The sequence below is a fragment of the Mobula birostris genome, chromosome 3, assembly GCF_030028105.1.
Source record: "Mobula birostris isolate sMobBir1 chromosome 3, sMobBir1.hap1, whole genome shotgun sequence".
NCBI lineage: Eukaryota > Metazoa > Chordata > Chondrichthyes > Myliobatiformes > Myliobatidae > Mobula > Mobula birostris.
The window spans coordinates 114853357-114880654 of record NC_092372.1 but is presented as its reverse complement, the minus strand read 5'-3'; the positions used below and the strand labels follow the sequence as shown (position 1 = coordinate 114880654).

At 43.7% G+C, this 27298-nt stretch overlaps 1 protein-coding gene across 1 annotated transcript in view; it reads right to left on the bottom strand.

The window, feature by feature from the left end:
• LOC140195689 (uncharacterized) overlaps positions 1-26975 on the bottom strand; it is a 58951-nt gene extending 31976 nt beyond the window's left edge. The window contains exons 1-7 of the mRNA XM_072254402.1: positions 26892-26975; positions 25227-25359; positions 24873-25046; positions 18021-18132; positions 8330-8423; positions 7456-7510; positions 3547-3687 (exon numbers count right to left, since the gene is read on the bottom strand). Coding sequence (XP_072110503.1) covers positions 3547-3687; positions 7456-7510; positions 8330-8423; positions 18021-18132; positions 24873-25046; positions 25227-25359; positions 26892-26975 — 793 coding nt within the window. The remainder of the gene's footprint in view (positions 1-3546; positions 3688-7455; positions 7511-8329; positions 8424-18020; positions 18133-24872; positions 25047-25226; positions 25360-26891) is intronic.
• Positions 26976-27298: the final 323 nt, after the last annotated feature.

Here is a 27298-nt window from a genome sequence, read left to right as displayed (position 1 = left end):
CTGACAGCTACCTTCAGACTTTTCAGTTTCCCAAGCACCTTATCCTTTGTATTTGCAATAACATTTTCTTCTACCCCCTGACATTTTCACATTTCTGTCATTCTGGGCGAGCCCTCCACAGTGAAGACTGGCGCAAAATAATCTATTCGTTCCCCCATTACTGCCTCTCTAGTGTCATTTTTCAGCAGTTCAAGATTCAGTTTCGTCTCTCTTCCATTTCGTATATTTTTTAAAAATGCTTATGTATCTTCTTTTATATTATAGGATAGCTTACCTTCATATTTCATCTTTTCTGACTTTATCGCTTTTTAATGGCCTTCTGTTCTTTTGTAAAAGATTCCCAATCCTCCAACTTCCCACTAGTTTTTTGCAATATTATATGCTCTCCCTTTTGTTATGATGCTGTCTTTGACTTCCTTTGTCACCCTCGGTTGCCAGAGCCTCTCTTTAAAATACTTCTTCATCTTTGGGATGTATCTTTCCCGCACCTTCCCCGAGAAACACCACCCATTGTTGTTCTTCCATCCTCCCTGCTAATGTTCCCTTTTAAGCAACTTTGGCCAGCTCCTATCTCATTCCTCTGTAATTCCATCTCCTCCACTCTAATACTGAAACATCCGCTATTAGTTTCTATCTTCTGAATCTGCACGATGAATTCTATTATATGATGATCACACTCTCCTGAGGGTTCCTTTACCTTAAGGGTGATTACATAACACAATCCAGAATTGTGTTTCTCCTAGCTGGCTCAAACACAGACTGTTCTAAAAATTTCATCTCGTATGCATTCTACAAACTCTCTTTCTTGGGATCTAGTACGAATCTGATTTCCCCAGTCAAGCTACACATTGAAATCCCCCACGATTATCGTAGCGTTTTTATCTTCCGTTTTAATTTGCAGACAACATCCTGGCTACTGTTTGGAGGTCTGTATTTAGCTCACATCAGGGTCTTTTTGCCCTTGCGGTTTCTTAACTTTACCCACAAGGATTCTACATCTTCCCATTCTATGTCTCCACGATTATTTTTTAAATAACAGAGCCACCCCAACCCCTCTGCCCACTTTCCCATCCTTTCGATGCAATGTGTATCCTTGGATGTTAAGCTCCCAACTATGATCTCCTTTCAGCCACGACCCAGAAATGCCCAAAACATGATACCTGCCAATCTTTAAATGCGCTACAAGATCATTTAACTTATTCCGCACACTGTGTGCGTTGAAGTACCTCTCAGTAACCTCTCAGGATATTGCATTCACCTTTCTTGATTTTAGCCCCCTGTTACACTTTAACTCATCCTACTGACTGCAATTTTACCCTATCAACTGCCCGTCTTTCCTCACAGTCTCTCTACATACGGCATCTTGTTGTATGCCAATTGCCCCATCCTCAGCTCGATTACTCCTTTTGCCATCCCCTTACGATATTAGTTTAAACCCACCCCATAACTCTAGTAAACATGCCTATAAGTGTATTGGCCCCCTCGGGGTTCAGGAGTAACCCGTAGATTTTGTACAAGCCATAACTTTCCCAGAAGGGATCCCAATAATCCAAAAACATGAAACACCATCGCTGTACCAATTCTTCGGCTAATCTGATAGATGTTCCTGTTCTTATCCTCACCGGTGGATGGCACGGGCAGCAATCTAGGAGTTACTACCTTGGAAGTCCGCTCTTCAGCCTCCTGCTGAACTCCCTACATTCTCTCTTCAGGACCTCCGCACCCTTCCCAACTATGTCCTTGGTACCTGTATGTACCACGATTTCTAGCTGTTCACACTCCCCACTTCAGAATATCATGAACCTGACCCTGGCACCTGGGGGCAACATGCCATCCTGGTGTCCGTTCACGTCCATGTAATCCAATTTCTGATTCTCTATCACTACTGCACTACTCTTCTTATCCCCTCCTCTTCCAATGGAGCCTGACTCAGTGCCAAGAACCTGGTTGTTGCTGCTTACCCACACCCTAACAGCATCCAAAGTAGTACACGTTATTACTGAGGGGAACAGCCACATGAATACTCTGCATTAGCTGCCTCTTCACTTGCCTCTCCTGTCAGTTACCTAGGTACCTCCTCTTGCAACTTAGGGTGACTGCCACTGCAGCTCCTATCTGTGACCTCTTCGTATTTCCATATGAGCTGCAGTTAAGCCAGCTGCAGCTCCAGTTCCTTAACAAAGTCTCTAAGGAGCTGCAACTCAATGCACCATACAGATATTGTTATCAGGGAGACAGATTTCCCACATCTCATACAAAGAATATACCAATACCTCCTGACTTGACCCATTCACAGCTCACTAGCCATGTGCCAACAAAAAATAATATTTACTAGAAACCTTATTACTTGCTTATTTAGTAACTCCGCCTTTGCTTGCCCAAGCCTGTTCTCGCTTAAGCTTGTTGAACCAAAGCCTAACTACTCTAACACTGGCCCACTCACCCATTGGCTGCTCCGCTTACAACCCCTTTCATCGGACCTACGTTGATTTAAACCCGCCGTAACGAGCCAAAAGCACCGGAGCTCTTTTGTAAACCTTGCTTTATATCACCTATGAATGACCTCTCGCCCTGATCTCAGCCACTGATGCATTTGTCTGGCTCAGACATGAAGCAACTTGACAAACACTTCAGTAGGATGAAAGAAAACGCCTCTACTTTATCTTCAGGCCAACTAGCTGAGGGAGATAAACTTCGGTGCCTCTTCACTAGATTATAAGAATAAAGCGTGCTGGTAACAATTGGCAGAGTATTTTGCTGTTACTTAGCAGTGTGAATATGCTAGCATTTGCCATACTCCGAGCCCATGGCACAAATAATATTGAAAATGGCATTGCATAGTGTAAGCCTGGCACCAAAAGGCACCTGTAGGCTAATTGTTCAAGGTCAGCCTGAAAATATGTTTTATTTTTGTGTCGGGATACTGCGCGATACATGCCCTTCCAGCCCACCTATTTAACACTAACCTAATCACTGGACAATTTATAATGACCTACTAACTGGCACGTCTTTGGACTGTGGGAGGAAACTGGAGCAATGGGAGGAAACAAACGCGATTACGGGGGCAACGTACAAACTCCTTACAAATAGCGTCTGATTTGAACTCCAAACTCCGGAACACTACTCCTCACCTCATTTACCTGAGCACTGCAATGGCATCGAGCTGCATAAGGTTATTTTCCTTGTCAGAGAAAAGATACCATTCCTGTGCCAGAAAAGATAGCTTTCCTGTCCGAGGGATGAATATCCCCCTCTACGCAGCAGCTAAGGCACCAAATCCACTAGACCACGAAAGACCATCTTCATATATCAGGAGTATTTCATTAATATTCTAAAAATTCTGCCGTCAGTGATACTATGCTTAAAAGATAAGCCGTGTTAACGATTTGAGTAGACATTATAGAGTTCTCATCGGGAGATGGGGATTGGATACATCTCCATATTAATGGTCAGTGCTCAGCATGCTAATCCAGTAATTAAACGTTGTAGTGCAGCATTGCCTTTAGTATATCACATGCCGACTAGCTGAAAGGGTTCATCTCTTACCCAGTTCGATAAGCGCTTTGTCAACATCGAACTCGTAAGTCATATCTCCATCAACAAGTCCTGGGGTATCGATAAAGATCACTAAATTAAAATTCTTCTGCTTGGAAATGCTGACCTCTGTAGACAGGTACTCTCCTAAACCTTGGGGAAGAGAGAACGGATAGTGAAAAAGAAAGGCATGAAATGTTACTCCGTATTTCTGGGTAGTCTGGGAGAGAGGTCATGGTAAACAGGGCTGTCCAATGCATGGCCGCTAAAGATTCTCTACGTTGGATAATTCCACATTTTCAGTTTCATTATCCGACGAGAAATGTAGGCAATCATGATATCATACACCATGTCTGAAACACATCATTTATCTGAGCACGTCCTATCTGCGACTTCTATCCCCAGTCGACCATTATCAAGTCTTCCCGTTAAATTATTAGATTAGATTAGATTACGAGGACACTCAGTCCTCCTTTATTGTCACTTAGAAATGCATGCATTAAAAAATGATACAACGTTCCTCGAGAATGATATCACAAGAAAACACAGGACAAACCAAGACTAAAACTGACAAAACCACATAATTATAACATATAGTCACAACAGTGAAAAGCAATACCATAATTTGATAAAGAGCAGACCATGGGCACGGTAAAATAAAAGTCTCAAAGGCCCGATGGCCTCATCATCTTACACAGGCAGCAGAAGGGAGAAACTCTCCCTGTCATGAACCTCCAAGCACCGCAAACTTGTCGATGCAGCACCATTGGAAACATCCAACCGCAGTGGACTCTGAGGCCGTCCGAAAACTTCTAACCTCCAACCAGCCCCTCCGACACAGCCTCTCTGAGCACCATCCTCTGCCGAGCACTTCGACCGTGATCCGGCTGCCGAGCAATAAGCAAAGCCGAGGACTAGGGGCCTTCCCCTCCGGAGATTCTGGACCACACAGTAGCAGCAGCAGTGAAGCAGGCATTTCAGAAGTTTCACCAGATATTCCTTCGTGACCTCACGTCCGTCTCCATCAAATCAAGATTGTGCACGGCACCCTACTTGACAAATAACAGACATCACCACCGGAGAGGCCACTGCGAGCTGTGTCGCGCCGCATCTTCTCCTCCATATAATAATCCACATTATTAAAAAATTTCATGCATTTCATGTTTTCCTTTAAAAATTTGTGTAACTTCCATTATAAGACAAACTGTTCTTGTGCACATTACGTGATACAGTACTTACAATCTCCAGGCAGGAGTGACTCCTTTTATCTCAGTTACCACCTACATTTTCAATAAACTTAATTTTCAATTACTCTTACAGCACATACAAATTATCTCCTATCCTTATTTAAGACATCTTTTTTAAACCCTTTTTTGAACATAGAAACTTAGAAAACCTACGGAAAAATACAGCGCTTCGGCCCACAATGCTGTGCCGAACATGTACTTACTTTAGAAATTACCTAGTGTTACCCACAGCTCTGCATTTTTCTAAGCTCCATGTGCCTGTCCAGGGGTCCCTTAAAAGACCCTATGGTATCCGCCTCCACCACCGGCGCCGGCAGCCCATTCCACGCACTCACCACTCTCTGCATAAAAACTTATCCCGGACATCTCCTCTGTACCTACTGCCAAGCATCTTAAAACTGTGCCCTCCCGTGCTAGCCTTTCAGAACCTGGGAAAAATCCTCTGACTATTCACACGATCAATGCCTCTCCTATATATTATATAAAAAGCCTTGTTGTTTCTTTATGTGCATTGTTCTAGCTTACATGAAAACTTCCTAAAATAGTACTGCAGATTTTATTATTGCAAGCGCACGACAGCCCGTCTCACTCTCTTCTCCGACGCGTGCACAGGCGATATTAAAATGTTCAAATCCATCTGCAACAGCGAACATGCTCCATTTAACATCCTTGCATCCGCCGATAATCCCCTCTAATCATGTTGGTAGATAAAAATACGACGACGGACCGCCGGATCGTAGAATGCACAAGAGCTTAATAGAATGAGGAATTAAAATCTTTCTCACTCCAAATAAACCACTGGAAACCAATGGCAAAGCATCACCTTTGAATCACTTCTGTGTTGCCCAAATTCAATAGCTCCTACTTTTAGCTTCCTCGAAAAGGAGACAAAGCGACAGAACTTTTTTTATGTATATCCCTTGTTACACTTATATACCTCACTCATGTTGCCTTTAACATCCAACCGCTCTATATATCTGAATTACTCCACCACAGGCAACATCTTGTCTTTTATTTTCTCTCCTCTACACCCTCTTTGACACTATCAAATCCTTTCCATGCCTTAGTGAACAGAACTACAAACAGCACCAAAGTTTTCTAAATCTGGTAAATAATCACCATAAATCTGTATTCTGTACTCCAACTAATAAAGGCCGGTGTCCTAAATGCCTTCTTAAGTCCCACGTTTACTACTGGCGTTGCTATTTACACAAAATATAAGGATTTCCAAGCCAGCCTGTTGGTTCAATTCTCTCTAAGACCGTATATGCTGTGTGTTCTACCTTTGTCAGTGCTCCCCAATTCCCTCATTTTACATTAGTCTGGATTAAACTTCCATCTGCTATACTTGCCCATTTCGCTAAAGCCTGAAACTGCCTTCCTGACTCCAATTTTCCCGGCATTTGTAAACTTGCTTATCTTGATTTCCACATGTCATTAACGTATACTATAAAATGAAAATTCACCCCTTCCCTCACCAGTACACCATCACATCCAATCACAGAAACCACCCATTATACTCTGCTGCTAATTCCCAATCAAGTTTGGATCAGTTTGCTTATTGCCTTGGATGGCGTGGGTGCTAAAGTTTTGTAACAATGGGACCTCGTCAAACTCATTAATAAATCCCATAAATGACACCTGCTGTCCGGCCTTCGTCCATACACTTTGCCATTGCTTCAACAGAATTGATCAGACAGGAGCTCTCTTTAGCAACGCCATATTGATTGTCTCTGATTATTTCGAAATCTTCGTCATTTCCCCTACCACTGACGTTAGAAGCATAGGTTTATGTTTACAATTTTTTCTCTGTCGCCGTTCTTGAAAAGAGGGAAAATTTTTCTCTCCTCAAGTCATCTCTGGTCTCATCTGCGTCCATTGGAAAATGTAATAAAATCTCAACCAGAGCAGCGTGGGATGAACAAACTCGTAATCTGGGAATGTATTCGTCTGTAAACCTGTTATGGCTACAGGGAGCTCCTCTTTTTCTTTTGTGAATACTAATGTAAGGTATTCATGACTTCTGCCTCCACGGCTTGCTTACCCTTGTTGCCTCCACAGTACGTATCCGAAATTTTCCCTAGCTATTCTTTTGTCTTAATATACTAATTTCACTTAATGCTATAACCGTCATTTTGTTAATGCCGTCAGTGATTTCTTGTGACCCTTCTTTACTTTTCTGATACCTCGTTCAGGTGCCTCAATCCACTTTTATACTCTTGACAGCCTTGCATTGTCATGAGTTCTCTATCCCTCTCTACTTTCATTTATTTCTCTTTAATCTACTCTCATTATCCTTCAACTTCTCCTGTTTCCTATTCTAATTACCTTGGCTTTCATCCTTACCAGGAAATGTTGCCCTTGAAATTATCACCTTTAATCTTCCGAATGATTATTCAGTTTACCTTTTAAAAGGTATTATCTTTGATATTTCATATTATTCGTCACAAAAATGGACCACAATTTTTTCTCTAGCAAGAATTTCCCCCTTAGCGCCCAGTGCATCTAATTGACTAGTTGTCATGTGTGTTGCTTTAATATGTTGAATACGATTTGACAGACTTTTCAAACTTATTAATGTGGAGGCCGCAATGATCGTGACAGTGTCAGAGTGAAGAGAGTCACATGGAACGCCTTTCCTCGCTTCTGCAATATAAGGACTGTGTGGATTTACCCTTAATCTGTTCCAGCTTTTGGAAATGCGGGTAGAAATGGAGTGTAGCTTTGCCCTGTGGAAATAATTTAAAGAAACTATTAATCCTTTGAAATTTACTGTTCTAAAAGCCTGGAAAAATTCTACATTGTTCATTTTATCCAACTATTTATTTAAGTACCAAGGCGTAACGATAATGAGTGAAGGGACAGCATTTTCTTAACCAAATCAGTAATTATTGAAGCCACACCGCACATTATCAATCCCTTCGCCCCAGATGCCCTTCTTCATCCCCTGTCTACTATTACGCACCCACTTACACGAAGTCAATTATATTATCCCCCATTCTCTTTGTCCCACTCCCAAATCCTCCTACCACCACCAGTAGCAATTAATCGTGGCCAATAAATTTACCAACTCGCAGGTTTTGGGCAACTGGTAAGTAGGCAGAGCATGGGCAGAAACCTCACGTAATCCCTGCGCGAAAACACAAACTCCACAGGGCCATCGCCAATAACAACAACGCTTGGATCTATGAGGCAGAGGCGCTACTAGCTTCTCCGGCACGCTACTCCTAAATGTGATTATTAAATATAGTCATTTATCTCTGCGACAAATTAATTCAAGGTTGGCCTGGCTTCTATTATTTCATCAGCTCTGCGGCAGAGTCCAAGAGTTAATGTCACGCGAGACAGAGTTAAATTCCGTGCGGATTTCCGTGACATGGATTAGTGCCCTCATAGTTAACCGTAGACGGAGATACTTAAGCGAAGTACGCATACAGTTTACTAGGGATCCGGTTGTGATGTGCACGGGATGATAAGTACTGACGTTCTCCATTGGTCAGGGCTGCAGGAAAAATAAATAAGTCAGTAGCAGTCATGGAATTACTTACCGTGAGCGATTCTCTTTTCTTACCGCTGGTAATAAAAGTCAATCCTTGCGTTTCTGTTGCAACTCCCGTTTTCTGTATATGTTCTTCAACGTACCTAGAAAACGACAACAATCGTTTTGTTCCAGCTCTTCGTCTCCTTTTGTTTACGGTAAACACACTCAAGATGTTGGAACTAAACGGTAATAACTAAAGAGTCGACGTTTTGGCCGAGGCCGAGACCCTTCATCAGGACTCGTCTCGGCCCGAAACGTCGACTCTTTATTCCTTTCCATAAATGCTGCCTGCAGCTTTTTATAGATGTTACTCTGGATTTCCAGCATTCGCAGAATCTCCTGTGTGTACTCATTCTGTTTATACCATTTACGGTAGGAACCCTCTGGATTTGCAGCGTCTGCAGAATCTCCTGTATGTCTAATAGGCATCCGTTAGTCTCGTGACACCATGGATTTGCGCCTTGGAAGGTTTCCAGGGCGCAGGCCTGGGCAAGGTTGTATGGAAGACCGGAAGATGCCCATGCTGCAAGTCTCCCCTCCGATGTTGTCCAAGGGAAGGGTACTAGGGATACAGCTTGGCACCGGTGTGGTTAAGTGCCTTGCTCAAGCTGCTTCAGCTGAGGCTCGAACTAGGAACCTTCAGATCACTAGATACTTAAGCGAAGTACGCCTTAACCACTTGGCCACGCGCCAACACTCCTGTGTGTACTCATTCTATTTATACCGTCCACAGTAGGAATCCTCGCCACCCGCTCTCTGTTGACACCGCCAAATGCCTGCTTCAGCCAGAATGATTTCATCCTAGCGCGGTCATCCCCTTCTATTCTCCAGCTCCTCCCCTCGTCTGGCATTTAAAACACGCGATGATTTCTACGGCTGCTGACAGATTGTTAATCGAAAATATTCACTGGTTCTCTTCGAACAGATAAGGTACCAGATGATTGGAATAGGCCAGCGGTGCTTTAATTAAAGAAAGGAATCTGGATAATCGAATAAATTACAGGGTAGTGATTCACGCATCAGTGTTGTATACATTATTAGGGAAAATCTAATGTACAGAAATATTCTGGGGAAGCGGGGTGTGGCTTTGTGGAGGATAGATCCTGCCTGACAAATTTGATCGAACTTTCAAGGTGTTCCGATTAGGTTGTTGTAGTGTGTGTGTGGACAGCAGTGTCTGCTGACAATGACAGTCCCAATAATTATGGACCCATAGGATCCTGGACGATCTGACCAATACAGTCCGAAATTTATCTGGTGCCTAGAAGACAAAAGGCAACGATCGAGACCTTGTTATGTCGTGAATTGAACTATCTGCAAATCGGTGTATTACGGAGATTCGTGCAGCGACCCTTGCTCTTTGTTATACGCAGTCAATCTGAATATGAATGTAGGAGGCATGGTAGCAAGTTGGCACATCACACCAAAGTCTGTGTTCTCTTTGATGAAGAGGGTAACCTGAGCTACAAAGTAATATTGATGAGTTACGCACACAAAATGCTGGAGGAATTCAGCAGGTAAGGTTGCGCCTATGAAAGAGAATCAAGAGTTTACGTTTTGGCCGAGCTCTTCATCAGGACCTGATGTCTTGATGGAGTCCTGATAAAGGGTCTCGCCCGAAACGCCGACACTTCATTCCTTTCCATAGATGTTGTCTGGTCTGTGGAGTTACATAGAACATAGAACATAGAATAGTACAGCACAGTACAGGCCCTCGGCCAACAATGTTGTGCCGACCCTCAAACCCTGCCTCCCATATAAGCCCCCACCTTAAATTCCTCCATATACCTGTCTAGTAGTCTCTTAAACTTCACTAGTGTATCTGCCTCCACCACTGACTCAGGCAATGCATTCCACGGACCAACCACCCTCTGAGTAAAAAACCTTCCTCTAATATCCCCCTTGAACTTCCCACCCCTTACCTTAAAGCCATGTCCTCTTATATTGAGCAGTGGTGCCCTGGGGAAGAGGCGCTGGCTATCCACTCTATCTATTCCTCTTATTATCTTGTACACCTCTATCATGTCTCCTCTCATCCTCCTTCTCTCCAAAGAGTAAAGCCCTAGCTCCCTTAATCTCTGATCATAATGCATACTTTCTAAACCAGGCAGTATCCTGGTAAATCTCCTCTGTACCCTTTCCAATGCTTCCACATCCTTCCTATAGTGAGGTGACCAGAACTGGACACAGTACTCCAAGTGTGGCCTAACCAGAGTTTTATAGAGCTGCATCATTGCATCGCAACTCTTAAACTCTATCCCTCAACTTATGAAAGCTAACACCCCATAAGCTTTCTTAACTACCCTATCCACCTGTGAGGCAACTTTCAGGGATCTGTGGACATGTACCCCGAGATCCCTCTGCTCCTGCACACTACCAAGTATCCTGCCATTTACTTTGTACTCTGCCTTGCAGTTTGTCCTTCCAAAGTGTACCACCTCACACTTCTCTGGGTTGAACTCCATCTGCCACTTCTCAGGCCACTTCTGCATCCTATCAATGTCTCTCTGCAATCTTTGACAATCCTCTATACTATCTACAACACCAGCAACCTTTGTGTCGTCTGCAAACTTGCCAACCCACCCTTCTACCCCCACATCCAGGTCGTTAATAAAAATCATGAAAAGTGGAGGTCCCAGAACAGATCCTTGTGGGACACCACTAGTCACAATCCTCCAATCTGAATGAACTCCCTCCACCACCACCCTCTGCCTTCTGCAGGCAAGCCAATTCTGAATCCACCTGGCCAAACTTCCCTGGATCCCATGCCTTCTAACTTTCTGAATAGGCCTACCGTGTGGAACCTTGTCAAATGCCTTACTAAAATCCATATAGATCACATCCACTGCACTACCCTCATCTATATACCTGGTCACCTCCTCAAAGAACTCTATCAGGCTTGTTAGACACGATCTGCCCTTCACAAAGCCATGCTGACTGTCCCCGATCAGACCATGATTCTCTAAATGCCTATAGATCCTATCTCTAAGAATCTTTTCCAACAGCTTTCCCACCACAGACATAAGACTCACTGGTCTATAATTACCCGGACTATCCCTACTACCTTTTTTGAACAAGGGGACAACATTCTCCTCTCTCCAATCCTCCGGTACCATTCCTGTGGACAATGAGGACATAAAGATCCTAGTTAGAGGCTCAGCAATCTCTTCTCTCGCCTCGTAGAGCAGCCTGGGGAATATTCCCTCAGGCCCGGGGACTTAATCTGTCCTAATGTATTTTAACAACTCCAACACCTCCTCTCCCTTAATATCAACATGCTCCAGAACATCAACCTCACTCATATTGTCCTCACCATCATCAAGTTCCCTCTCATTGGTGAATACCGAAGAGAAGTATTCACTGAGAACCTCGCTCACTTCCACAGCCTCCAGGCACATCTTCCCACCTTTATCTCTAATCAGTCCTACCTTCACTCCTGTCATCCTTTTTTTCTTCACATAATTGAAGAATGCCTAGGGGTTTTCCTTTACCCTACTTGCCAAGGCCTTCTCATGCCCCCTTCTTGCTCTTCTCAGCCCCTTCTTAAGCTCCTTTCTTGCTTCCCTATATTCCTCAATAGACCCATCTGATCCTTGCTTCCTAAACCTCACGTATGCTGCCTTCTTCCACCTGACTAGATTTTCCACCTCACTTGTCACCCATGGTTCCTTCACCCTACCATTCTTTATCTTCCTCACTGGGACAAATTTATCCCTTACATCCCGCAAGAGACCTCTAAACATCGACCATATGTCCATAGTACATTTCCCTGCAAAAACATCATCCCAATTCACACCCACAAGTTCTAGCCTTATAGCCTCATAATTTGCCTTTCCCCAATTAAAATTTTCCTGTGCTCTCTGATTCTATCCTTTTCCATGATAATTATAAAGGCCAGGGAGCGGTGGTCACTGTCCCCCAGATGCTAACCCACTGAGAGATCTCTGACCTGACCCAGTTCATTACCTAGTACTAGATCTAGTATGGCATTCCCCCTGGTTGGCCTGTCTACATACTGTGACAGAAATCTGTCCTGGACACATTTAACAAACTCTGCCCCATCTAAACCCTTGGAACTAATCAGGTGCCAATCAATATTAGGGAAGTTAAAGTCACCTATGATAACAACCCTGTTATTTTTGCACCTTTCCAAAATCTGCTTCCCAATCTGCTCCTCTGTATCTCTGCTGCTACCAGGGGGCCCATAGAATACCCCCAAGAGAGTAACAGCTCCATTCCTGTTCCTGACTTCCACCCATATTGACTCAAAAGAGGATTCTGCTACATTACCCACCCTTTCTGTAGCTGTAATAGTATCCCTGACCAGTAATGCCACCCGTCCTCCCCTTTTTCCGCCCTCTATATCCCTTTTAAAGCACTGAGATCCAGGAATATTGAGAATCCATTCCTGTCCTGGCGCCAGCCAAGTCTCTGTAATGGCCACTACATCATAATTCCATGTATGTATCCAAGCTCTCAGTTCATCACCTTTGTTCCTGATGCTTCTTGCATTGAGGTACACACATTTCAGCCTTTCTACCTTACTGTCTTCACACCGTTGATTCTGCTTCTCTTTCCTCAAAGCCTCTCTATATGTTAAATCTGGCTTTACTCCATGCACTTCTTTCATTGCTGTGTCGCTCTGGGTCCCATCCCTCTTGCAAATTAGTTTAAACCCTCCCGAACCATGCTAGCAAACCTACCTGCAAGGATATTGCTCCCCCTCGGGTTCAGGTGCAACCCATCCAATCTGTACAGGTCCCACCTTCCCCAGAAGAGATCCCAATGATCTAAAAATCTAAAACCCTGCTCCCTGCACCAACTCCTCAGCCATGCATTCAACTGCCATCTCCTCTCATTCTTACCATCACTGTCACGTAGCACTGGTAGCAATCCTGAGAACGCCACCCTTGAGGTCCTGTTCTTCAGCCTTCTGCCTAGTTCCCGAAACTCACACTTCAGGACCTTATCCTTCTTCCTGCCTATGTCGTCGGTCCCAACATGTATCACGACTTCTGGTTGCTTTCTCTCTCGTACCAGGATGTCGTGCACCCGGTCAGAGGCATCCCGGACCCTGGCACCCGGGAGGCAGCAAACCATGCGGATGTCCTTCTCACGTCCACAAGATCTCCTGTCTGCTCCCCTGACTATAAAGTCTCCAATGACGACAGCTCTCCTCTTCTCCGTCCCACCCTTTTGCACCACAGGGTCAGACTCAATGGCGGAGGCCCTGCCACTGTGGCTCACACCTGGTCTGTCGTCCCCACCAACAGTATCCAGGACGGTAAACTTACTATTCAGGGGAATGGCTACAGGGGTGCTCTGCACTACCTGTCTGCTCACCTTCGCTTTCCCCCCTCTGACTGTCACCCAACGACCTGCTTCCAACAGCCTAGGTGTGACTACCTCCCGGTAGCTCCCAACTATGACTGCCTCATTCTCCCTTATGAGTCGAAGGTCATCCAGCTGCTGCTCCAGATTCCTTACACGGTCTTCCAGATCGCCCAGCCGTACGCACTCCTGGCAGATGTGACTCTGCGGGAGAGTGGAGTTCCCCTAAGAGTGCCACATCTCACATGCGAGGCACATCACCATCTCAGGAGACATTGTAAAGTCTAACTGGGAACAAGCTCGTCCACCGCCTCTTCTCGTGGAAGCCTCTCGAGTCAAAGCCTCGAAGCTCCACTCCTTCACTGGCCCACTCACGCACTGGCCGCTTCGCTTGAGCTATCCCTCTATTTATCTGTTTTAGCTTTACAAAATGTTTGGTCACCTGACTTCGACTGCCCAATCAGCTGCTTTCTGCTGAGTTCCTCCAGCATTTTGTGTCTATTGCTCTGGATTTCCAGCATTGCAGAATATTTTATGATATTGATGAGGCCAAATCTGGAGTATTGTGTTGTCCCGCTGTCCTGCACACGGACCATATCCTTCCAAATGATATTGATGAATTAACGAGCTGGTTCGTGGAATGGTATAGGGAATGTATTACTGCATGCAACTAAGGCAATACATTTTATCATTAAGACTTGGAAAAGCACAGGTGTGTTGCAGAACTCTAGGGATAATGAGGAATAGAAGCTTTGCAAGGATTCTGGAAGGAGGTGTCACAGGTAGATAAGGTGGTCAAGAAGCTTCATGTATGTTTCCTTTCATTAGCTGATTTCTATTACAAAAAGAAGAAAGTAGTGTCCAGTTTTCATACCCATGCTGAAGGGACATGTGGTTGCACTGCCTAGGTTAGAGCGGAGATTCGCTGGCATATTACCTGTGGTGAAGCGGTTCAGCGACGAAGAGAGAATAAACAAGCTGGATTTGTATTCTGAACGACATGGAAATCTAAAGGAGGACCAAGTAATCGTGCACAAAAAATTGTGTGCGATATAGATGAAACAGAGTCAGAAACGGTTTTCCAGTCGGGGTCAACACAGGGAGCTTATGTTTACGGTTGGAGATTCAGAAGGACTTTGAGGGGGAAGAATTTAGAAACCATAGAAACCATAGAAACTACAGCACAGAAACAGGCCTTTTGGCCCTTCTTGGCTGTGCCAAACCATTTTCTGACTAGTCCCGCTGTCCTGCACATGGACCATATCCTTCCATACACCTCCCATCCATGTATCTGTCCAATTTATTCTTAAATGTTAAAAAAGAACCCGCATTTACCACCTCGTCTGGCAGCTCATTCCATACTCCCACCACCCTCTGTGTGAAGAAGCCCCCCCTAATGTTCCCTTTAAACTTTTCCCCCCTAACCCTAAACCCATGTCCTCTGGTTTTTTTCTCCCCTTGCCTCAGTGGAAAAAGCCTGCTTGCATTCACTCTATCTATACCCATCATAATTTTATATACCTCTATCAGATCTCCCCTCATTCTTCTACGCTCCAGGGAATAAAGTCCCAACCTATCCAACCTTTCCCTGTAACTGAATTTCTCAAGTCCCGGCAATATCCTTGTAAACCTTCTCTGCACTCTTTCAACCTTATTTATATCCTTCCTGTAATTTGGTGACCAAAACTGAACACAATACTCCAGATATGGCCTCACCAATGCCTTATACAACCTCATCATAACATTCCAGGTCTTATACTCAGTACTCTGATTAATAAAGGCGAATGTACCAAAAGCTCTCTTTACAACCCTATCTACCTGTGACGCCACTTTTAGGGAATTTTGTATCTGTATTCCCAGATCCCTCTGTTCCACTGCACTCCTCAGTGCCTTACCATTAACCCTGTATGTTCTACGTTGGTTTGTCCTTCCAACGTGCAATACCTTTCACTTGTCAGTATTAAACTCCATCTGCCATTTTTAGGCCCACTTTTCCAGCTGGTCCAAGTCCCTCTGCAGGCTCTGAAAACCTTCCTCACTGTCTATTATACCTCCAGTCTTCGTATCATCAGCAAACTTGCTGATCCAATTTACCACATTATCATCCAGATCATTGATATAGATGACAAATAACAATGGACCCAGCACTGATCCCTGTGGCACACCACTAGTCACAGGCCTCCACTCAGAGAAGCAATTCTCTACCACCACTCTCTGGCTTCTTCCATCGAGCCAATGTCTAATCCAATTTACCACCTCTCCATGTATACCTAGCGACTGAATTTTCCTAACTAACCTCCTATGCGGGACCTTGTCAAAGGCCTTACTGAAGTCCATGTAGACAATATCCACTGCCTTCCCTTCATCCACTTTCCTGGTAACCTCCTCGAAAAACTCCAACAGATTGGTCAAACATGACCTACCATGCACAAAACCATGTTGACTTTCCCTAATAAGCCCCTGTCTATCCAAATGCTTGTAGATTCTGTCTCTTAGTACTCCCTCCAATAACTTACCTACTAGCGACGTTAAACTTACTGTCCTATAATTTCCCGGATTACTTTTCGATCCTTTTTTAAACAACGGAACAACATGAGCCACTCTCCAATCCTTCGGCACCTTACCTGTAGACAGTGACATTTTAAATATTTCAGCCAGGGCCCCTGCAATTTCAACACTAGTCTCCTTCAAGGTCCGAGGGAACACCCTGTCAGGTCCTGGGATTTATCCACTTTAATTTTCCTCAAGACAGCAAGGACCTCCTCCTTTTCGATCTGTACAGTTTCCATGATCTCACTACGTGTTTCCCTTAATTCCATAGACTTCATGCCAGTTTCCTTAGTAAACACAGACGCAAAAAACCTATTTAAGATCTCCCCCATTTCCTTTGGTTCCGCACATAGCCGACCACTCTGATCTTCAAGAGGACCAATTTTATCCCTTACAATCCTTTTGCTCTTAATATACCTTAATTTCACACAAAGGGAGGCTGAGATTTTTAACTCATTGTCTCAGCGTCTGGTGGATGTAACTAATCTCAAAATATTTACTTTGAACGCTTGATAGGCTATGGCATCAAGTGTGGTACTCAACATCGATACAGTCGGCCTGGGGACGTTTGTTTCTTGTATGACACGGAAACGCGTTACGCGGATGAGATCCTGTCTGACCGGCCGATCATCTCCAGCATTCGCCTTAACGCCTTTCCTTAGAATTAAAATAAATGATAAGGTACAGCTGGATGTATTGCATTTGTAGGCAGAACCTTGGACTCTGAATCTGGAAACAACGGAATCTCACCGTAGCAGTTGATGAATTATAAATATAGTATTTAAGTATTTAAGTTTAAAGGGAACTGTCCGCGCTGTAAGGTCTACCCCGAGCAGAATCCCATGGCATTAACAACAGACTTTCATGGTTAAATTACAATAGCTATTTCTGTGCCACTGACCAGACTATCTATATCCTCCTGCGTTCTATAGCTGCCACCCTTCTCTACAATTACAGAGCCATAAGACTAGACTTTTTAAAGAGCAACTGACGTCTTAGCGAGGATATTTTCATGTGCTTTTTCAGAAGATTATGCTTTGTACAGATTTGTCAGCAAAGCAAATTGAAAAATGGAAAATGTCCAAAATCTCAGAAATGCTTTTTCTTTCATGCATCTTGTTTTGGTGAAGTGTTCACAGGGAAAGGTCGGTAAATACAATAAGCTGACGCACCACAGAAAAGCGCAAGGTGTCGACTCCGCTCTCTTCCAGGCTTCCAAGTTCGCTTTCCGAAGATTTGATTTCACTCTTCAGTGAATTTATGACTCCTCGAAATATCTGTCCAAGCACCAAATTTGTACGTATCATGAGGACCAAGATTGGCGCACAATTCCCCGTTGTTGGACCCAGGGTAGTAAATACGAACTTAAACCGCCAAACAGCACGATAAGCATAGCAAGGGGCCGGAGAGCAAAGGGTTACACTGTAAGCTTAGCAATTTTGCGATTTAACCTCTTTGCTCTAACGATCTCCGTAATGAGAATAATGGAATTCATCTCTTGCATCCAAAAAACTTCCATCCAAACAACTAAAAACACTTAGATTAATATTCTTTAATAAATCTCCCTCGAAACATCTTCACAGAAAATCATATTACCTACATCTCGCTTAAGCTTCTTCATTCAGTTAGTTAGACTTCCAACTGGGCTGACAGCCTCTGGAGAACGTGTTACTTACAAGAGAATTACCTTAGGGATTTCTTTAGTCGAGTTTACATGCTCCCATGTACACACAACTCTCGTCGGCATCACATGATTCCTTCTAGTGGTTATCAGCCCATCAAAAGATGAAATAGACGTTGTTCTATATGAGCCTTACCAGTTGATGAATGAACTCTTGCCGGCCGAATGGTTTCCCATCAGCATTACTATGATTTTCTTCCTTGGGACTAAGAGACCTAGACCCAGATGGCTGGCGATGCGCACTAGACCTGTCAATTGCAAAAGGATATATGGACACAGTATTCAAAGTCAATCTTAACGCGAGGCCAGTAATCGGCTAGTGTACAGATATGTTGTATATTTCTCAGCCCTTCCTTTAATAGTTGTAGTTGAATATCAACATGGAATATTAAAACAGTAAAGCTAACATAAAAGAAATGCGAAATATAAAAAAACTTTGGAAATAATTAGGTGTTCCCGTTCGTAACTATGGGGGGAGTATATAGACATGGCTCCAGGGTGACCAGGGATGGGAGCTCAACGTTCAGGGATACTCAATATTCAGGAGGGATAGACATGAAGGAAGGGGAGGTGAGGTGGCGTTGCTGGTTAAAGAAGAGATTAACGCAATAGAAAGGAAGGACATAAGCTGGGAAGATGTGGAATCGATATGGGTAGAGCTGCGTAACACTAAGGGGCAGAAGACGCTGGTGGGAGTTGTGTACAGGCCATCTAACAGTAGTAGTGAGGTCGGAGATGGTATTAAACAGGAAATTAGAAATGTGTGCAATAAAGGAACAGCAGTTATAATAGGTGACTTCAATCTACATGTAGATTGGGAGAACCAAATTGGTAAAGGTGCTGAGGAAGAGGGTTCCTTGGAATGTATGCGGGATGGTTTTTTGAACCAACATGTCGAGGAACCAACTAGAGAGCAGGCTATTCTGGACTGGGTTTTGAGCAATGAGGAAGGGTTAATTAGCAATCTTGTCGTGAGAGGCCCCTTGGGTAAGAGTGACCATAGATGGAGAGTGACATAGTTAATTCAGAAACAAAGGTTCTGAACTTAAAGAGGGGTAAATTTGAAGGTATGAGATGTGAATTAGCTAAGATAGACTGGCAAATGACACTTAAAGGATTGACGGTGGATATGCAATGGCAAGCATTTAAAGGTTGCATGGATGAACTACAACAATTGTTCATCCCAGTTTGGCAAAAGAATAAATCAAGGAAGGTAGTGCACCCGTGGCTGACAAGAGAAATTAGGGATAGTATCAATTCCAAAGAAGAAGTATACAAATTAGCCAGAGAAAGTGGCTCACCTGAGGACCGGGAGAAATTCAGAGTTCAGCAGAGGAGGACAAAGGGCTTAATTAGGAAGGGGAAAAAAGATTATGAGAGAAAACTGGCAGGGAACATAAAAACGGACTGTAGAAGCTTTTATAGATATGTAAAAAGGAAAAGACTGGTAAAGACAAATGTAGGTCCCCTGCAGACAGAAACAGGTGAATTGATTATGGGGAGCAAGGACATGGCAGACCAATTGAATAATTACTTTGGTTCTGTCTTCACTAAGGAGGACATAAATAATCTTCCAGAAATAGTAGGGGACAGAGGGTCCAGTGAGATGGAGGAACTGAGCGAAATACATGTTAGTAGGGAAGTGGTGTTAGGTAAATTGAAGAGATTGAAGGCAGATAAATCCCCAGGGCCAGATGGTCTGCATCCTAGAGTGCCTAAGGAAGTAGCCCAAGAAATAGTGGATGCATTAGTGATAATTTTTCAAAACTCGTTAGATTCTGGACTAGTTCCTGAGGATTGGAGGGTGGCTAATGTAACTCCACTTTTTAAAAAAGGAGGGAGAGAGAAACCAGGGAATTATAGACCAGTTAGCCTAACGTCGGTGGTGGGGAAACCACTGGAGTCCGTTATCAAGGATGTGATAACAGCACATTTGGAAAGCGGTGAAATGATCGGACAAAGTCAGCATGGATTTGTGAAAGGAAAATCATTTCTGACGAATCTCATAGAATTTTTTGAGGATGTAACTAGTAGAGTAGATAGGGGAGAACCAGTGGATGTGGTATTTTTGGATTTTCAAAAGGCTTTTGACAAGGTCCCACACAGGAGATTAGTGTGCAAACTGAAAGCACATGCTATTGGGGGTAAGGTATTGGTGTGGGTGGAGAATTGGTTAGCAGACAGGAAGCAAAGAGTGGGAATAAACGGGACCTTTTCAGAATGGCAGGCGGTGACTAGTGGGGTACCGCAAGGCTCAGTGCTGGGACCCCAGTTGTTTACAATATATATTAATGACTTGGATTAGGGAATTAAATGCAGCATCTCCAAGTTTGCGGATGACACGAAGCTGGGTGGCAGTGTTAGCTGTGAGGAGGATGCTAAGAGGATGCAGGGTGACTTGGATAGGTTGGGTGAGTGGGCAAATTCATGGCAGATGCAATTTAATGTGGATAAATGTGAAGTTGTCCACTTTGGTGGCAAAAATAGGAAAACAGATTATTATCTGAATGGTGGCCGATTAGGAAAAGGGGAGGTGCAACGAGACCTGGGTGTCATTATACACCAGTCATTGAAAGTGGGCATGCAGGTACAGCAGGCGGTGAAAAAGACGAATGGTATGCTGGCATTTATAGCGAGAAGATTTGAGTACAGGAACAGGGAGGTACTACTGCAGTTGTACAAGGCCTTGGTGAGACCACACCTGGAGTATTGTGTGAAGTTTTGGTCCCCTAATCTGAGGAAAGACATCCTTGCCATAGAGGGAGTACAAAGAAGGTTCACCAGATTGATTCCTGGGATGGCAGGACTTTCATATGAAGAAAGACTGGATGAACTGGGCTTGTACTCGTTGGAATTTAGAAGATTGAGGGGGGATCTGATTGAAACATATAAAATCCTAAAGGGATTAGACAGGCTAGATGCAGGAAGATTGTTCCCGATGTTGGGGAAGTCCAGAATGAGGGGCCACCATTTGAGGATAGAGGGGAAGCCTTTTAGGACCGAGATTAGGAAAAACTTCTTCACACAGAGAGCGGTGAATCTGTGGAATTCTCTGCCACAGGGAACAGTTGAGGCCAGTTCATTGGCTATATTTAAGAGGGAGTTAGATATGGCCCTTGTGGCTACGGGGGGTCAGCGGGTATGGAGGGAAGGCTGGGGCGGGGTTCTGAGTTGGATGATCAGCCATGATCATAATAAATGGTGGTGCAGGCTTGAAGGGCTGAATGGCCTACTCCTGCACCTATTTTCTATGCTTCTATGTTTCTATTGACATTTTCAGTGATGTACTCTTTAATCTGGCTTGTTATCCTTCTTCCTCTCCAGAAATACTGCTGAGTGTTCCCCTTATCCTTGAATCTGCCTCCCATTTCTGAATCTATCACTGGCAGCTGTAGAGGCCAGGTCATTGGGTGTATTTGAGGCAGAGTTTGATAGATTCCTGATTGGACACGGCATCAAAGGTTATGGAGTGAAGGCGGGTGAGTGGGGCTGAGGTGCGGAAAAAGGACCAACATGATTGAATGGTGGAGCAAATTCGATGGGTCAAATGGCCTAATTCTGCTCGTATGTCTCATGGTCTACATGTTATTTTCTGCCTCAGTTTCACTACCTTGATCCAATTCACTCCCTTCACTCCAATTCACTCCTATTTCCTAATTATCAGCAGTAATAACTTCAAAACAGTGCATCTCACTCCTCAATAACTCACACTGTAGTGTTGATTCCACTAAGTTCAAAGTTCAAAGTAAAATGTATTATCAGAGTACATACAAGTCATCAAATACAACCCTGAGAGTCTTTTTCTGTGGCATATTTAGTGAATTTATAGAACAGTGACTGTAAACATCTGCAACTGTTAATTGAAAACAAACTGTGCAATCCAGATATAAATAAACACTAGTAAATAACGAGCATGAAATGACAATATAACAGAGTCTTTAAATGAGTGTAGGTATTCTCTTTTGCTCTTGAACGGTAGTAACTGTTCCTGAACCTGGTGGTGCACGTCCTGAGGCACTGCCTCTATCCGAAAATCCACTAGAAATTGCGAATTTAATTCTCGCTCCCTTAGGTTGCATATTCCTTGTCTAACCCATACACCATAAGCACTTCACTTCCATTCTCGCATTTTATAGATATTTTCTCCAATCTCTCACTGGAGGAATCACATATAAAGCCAATCCCTTCTGATAATGCCAAACTAATTCCCATACACTGGGCTTGATTTATTCAATTAGTCCACAGATAACACCTCAATGTCTTTACGTCCTGAGGAAACATCTCTGTGAACCTTGTAAACACACGCTGGATATCTTATTCTTCAACTTTCTGCCTCTCCTTCTTTTTCACTCTTAGGATCTCATTTCATTCTTTCACTTTCGAAGTGCCATGTGCATTCTCTCAGTCACGAAAATCACTTATGTTCCTTCACCGAGTGTCCAATTTCCATATTTTCAATATCCTACTCATATTCACTCACTTCAGTGTCACTCTTTCGCTGTTCTATGAACGTTGATTCCATTTTCTCTCACTCAGATTATAATATGCATACCTCCATACCTCCCTATCCAATATAAATTATTCTAACACTCTTAACAATATCTCAATTGCAGTCTCCTCCTAAACCATTCTTTGTCTGGGAAGATATCAGTCCTTTGGAGGAGGCACTGCACAGAACAGGTAAAAGGCTACAGATAACTGCAAACGCAGCCAGCTCCATCATGAGCACTAGCTTCCTCAACATTAGGGACATCTTGAAAAGACGATCCCTCAAAAAGATGACATCCACATTAAGGACCCCCATCACCCACAATATGCCGTCCACTCATTGCTGACATCAAAGTGGGAGTACAGGAGCCTGGAAACCCATAATCAACGTTTTAGTAACAGCTTCTTTCCCTCGATCACCGGATTTCTGAATGGACAATGAACCAAGCCATGAACACTACCTCGCTATTTTTGCTTTTTTTGCACGACTATTTTAATTTATTTCGTATGTACCTCATATTGCAATTTGTAATTGTTTTATGTATTGCACTGCACTGCTACCGCAAAACAACAAATTTCACAACTGCCAGTGATGATAATCCTTACTCTGATTCTTATTCTAGTTGTCCATTGAATAGTGCTCCCATTTCGTCCTTCTGAGAAACATACCTACATTAACCCTCCGTGCTAACCACTTCTTCACTCTAAGAACTTCATTGCTACCCCCTTACTCTCTAAATCTCACTTCAATTTCAGCGTTTAGATGAGATCACTCATATTCTTTCAAATTTTGAATTTCACGCACATACAGAACTAAGTAAATATTCTTATTCTGTTACTGAAAATAATGCAGCAGTTCGCGTGGGGCGGCGGAGTTCAGAGTTCAGTTCTGATGCTGTCTGTAAGGATTTTGTACGTTCTTCCCGAGACAGAGTGGGATTTCTCCGGTGCTCACGTTTCCTCCCTCATTCCGAAGAGTACCGGTTAGTTGGTCAATTTGTCATTGTAAATTTTCCTGTGATTCAGCTAGTGATGGGTTGTTGGGCAGTGCGGCGCGTTGAGCCAAAAGCGCTGTTCCACGCTGTATCTCTAAATAAACACTTGGCACCACACTATAATCCAATTCCATTCTCGGAGAATCATAATTTCACCCCTTTACACAGAGCACGCCATATTTAAACCCCTTTATTGAGAATCTCACGCTATTTCCCAATCTGAAACGGCCCCCTGCCCACCTTCCATAAGAGATTTTCAGTGTTGCTTCCTCATTCAGAGAATCACCCTCTTATTCTATCGCCCCAAGAATCCACAGAGACTTTGTTTATAACAACTGCACCCTATGAATTTTGCTCACAGAGTTATCCTATTCTGTCACTCTCCAACGCATTAATCTCTCTCTCTCTCACACACACACACACACACACACACACACACACACACACACACACACACACATCTGGGAATTTCTAATGAATCCCAACAGTCTTAGTCTTCGCACGGCGGGGGAAGCTCTGTCGCATTTTCCAATTGTTGAATTTCAATCCCGCTCTGACTTCTGCGACTGCTCTCTCTTTTCCATCCTCTCTGCAAAACCCTCCCAGAATCACTCCCTCGTGTAAATCGCACTCTCATTCCCTCAAAATGAGCTTCCGATTCCTTACGTTTTTGGAAATTTCACGTGCTTCCTTCACTGTGTAAATAAAATTTCCAGTCTATCGTACAGAGAATTTCAGCTATATAACACAGACAATTTCACTTACGTTTCACTATTGCATGAGAAACTCATTCTCATCCTCCGACTATATGATTCCTATTTTTAAATATTTTATTTACTTACAGATGCAGCACGGAACAGGCCCTTCTGGTCAAATGGGCAGTGCCGCCCAGCAATCAGGACTAATGAACCTACTAACTGGTACATCTTTGGACTGTGGGAGGAAACGTACGCTGTCACGAAGAGAACGTATGAATTGCCTACAGACGGCACCGGAATTCAGTTCTGAACCTCGATGCCCCTGTCCTGCTCACCACTGCGCTGTGCTTATTCCTGGTGCCCTTTCTAAAGAGCTCCCCTTACCCCAATCTCAAAAGGTAAGATTTATTCCCGTTCCCTTAATGAAAACTTACCCCCAATTCCCCACTTCGGGTTTATCACTTTCTTTCGCCTATTCTGTAAAGGTCTCTGCTTCCCATCTCAGTAAATTCGAACCCCATTCTCACAAGTAATGGTGCTTCCCTGTTCCAAAATCATAGTGAAGAAAACAAAGTACTGGCATTTCCACAAATGTTAAATTAAGATTGGTAAACATGTGGGTGTGAAACGTTACTTTTATGCAAAGTTCAATTGGAGCCATCTCTGTCGTCTTGGTGGCCGAGAGCCACCTGACAGATAATACCAAAATGAAACCGTTAGCTACGGATATTGACACACACACACTCTGAAAGGATTGCACTATGGGCGATAAATACGTTGACTTTATATTGTCATTAACACATTTACCGCACTCAGAATCCATGTACAGCAAGTGACATTCCCGCAGGATCTTCTCGTTAATGGAAAGACTCATGTTTTCCAAAGTGTTTGAACACGATCGCCGATTCAGCCTTCCTGACTTTGCAGTGTTTGAAGTACCGTAGCCTGAGTCAGCCCAGAACGGGAAAGCGGATAGCTGGCCTGGCCAGTAGACAGGAAAATACGTAAATAGGAGGAGGCGGGATTTTATTTTCTCGTGTGATTGATGGGCCATGTGCCTGACAGGTGCTAATGGTCCCTTGCAAGATTGACAGGCCTTATGCCTGAATAGTGAGCGATGGACATTGTGTGATTAGTGGACAATGTGAGTGACTGGTATACCTGGTACGTCAACGGGAGGGGGTTTGTATGATAGAAACTGCCATTGCAGTGAGCGGCACGCCATTACTATGACAGCTCCATGGATAATGTTTACAAGCTTTGCATCATTTCTGTCTCCGTCATAGACTTCAGACTATTAGTGGCACATACGTATGTAAACAATTGTTGCGTGAACCACGGACAGTATGCGAATGACATAACTTGTCGAAGTTCAGGTTCACGTTTATTGCCATCTGACTGTACACAAATACAATCAAACGAAACACCGTTCCTCTAACCACGGTGTATCCTCAAAACATATATCGTGCACAGCACAAAAATCTCAATGTTACCGCAAATAAAACAAATGCAATATATTTCAATGCGCATGTACTGCGCAGCACAAGTAAACAGTAAACCGCTCGCTATCCTGGCGACGAGAGCTCGGTGGTGGCGGCAGGGCATTCATTAGTCTCATAGTCTGAAGGAAAAGGCATCAATGCTCCTGATGCTCCTCTTTGTTGACAGTAGTGGGTAAGACAGAGGATAGCGGTGAGTGAAGAACAATGGGTGTAGTTGATGAACCGAACTTCTAGGTTGTAGGACATATGTACGAGTCGTGGACAATTTGCCTCAGTTAAGGACTGTTTGTTAGCGAGTGCTGGTGTGGCAGATTATGTCTGCGAGCGTCCGACTTCGTGTTTGGGAGATCATGCGCCTGCCAAGCAGACAAGGCTACCTATCCAGGCGTACATTTGTCAGATCAGGTGAGCAGCAAATTTTGTGTATGAAGGAACATGTCCGTGAGGCACTGAGTCTGGGTTACAGACCGCGTATTTGATTGTACACCGCTTATCAGAGCCATAAACGATGTGATTGAATAGGTACGTATATTGGTCTCGGATATTTGCGTGAGTAAGAAGTGTCGTCCGAGTCATAAAGCCCTTTAAGAGGAACGGTCCTTCATATGGGTGACACATTACTGGATTGTATAACTGGCAAATCTTTTGATTGAAGCAGCGGGTGAGTGAGAGAGAATAACAAACGTGCAAATGTCATAGTCATAGATTACTGCAACACATTCGGCCCATCTAATCTGTGCCGTACTATTAAACTGCTTTGTCCCATCGACGTGCACTGGACCGTAGCCCTCCATAACTTTCCCATCCATGCACCTATCTAATTTCCTCTATCTTCATTCGCCCCTTCCGCTGGCAGTTCAGTCCATACTCTCAACACCCACTGAGTGAAGAATTTCACCCTCATGTTCTCCTTAAACATTCCACCATTCACTCTTAACCCGTAATCTCTACTTCTAGTCTCACCCAACATCACTCATAAAAGCTTGCTTGCATTTACCCTATCTAAAATCCTCATAATTTTGTACGCCTCTATTAAATATTCCCTCATTTTTCTATGCTTTGTGGAATAAAGCACTAACCCTAATCTATACCAGCTTTCTCGAAAACTCAGTTCCTCAAATCGTGGTAACATCGGAGCCATGAATGATGGACAAGATGCGCACATTGGTCTCAAATGTTGCCGTGAATTGGAGATATTGACGGTGTCGTGAAATTTTTATATGAACCATAGAACATTAAAGCAGAATTAAGCCGTTTGGCCCGTCGAATATTCTCTGCCATTTGACCATGACTGAACAATTTTCCTCTTAACACATTCTCCTACCTTCTCGCCGAAACTTTTCGCGCTCTGGCTCATCAAGAATCCATCAACGTCCTCTTTAAGTACACTCAATGATTTGGTCTCCATAGCTACCAGATTCCCCAGATTCACCAGCCTCTAGCTAAAGAAATTTCTCCTCATCTCGGTTCCAAAAGTACGTCCCTCTATGCTGAGGTTATACGCTCTGGTCCTAGACTCCCCCACTATAAGAAACGTACTCGCCACATCCACTCTGTCGATGCCTTTCAACATCTGATAGGTTTTAATGAGATCGCCCCTCATTCTTCTAAATTCCAGCGAGTACAGGCCCACTCCTCATATAAGCCTTCCAATCCCGGAATTATTTTCATGAACCTCCTTTGAAACCTCTCCGATGTTAGCACATCTTTTCTCAGTTAAGGGGCCCAAAA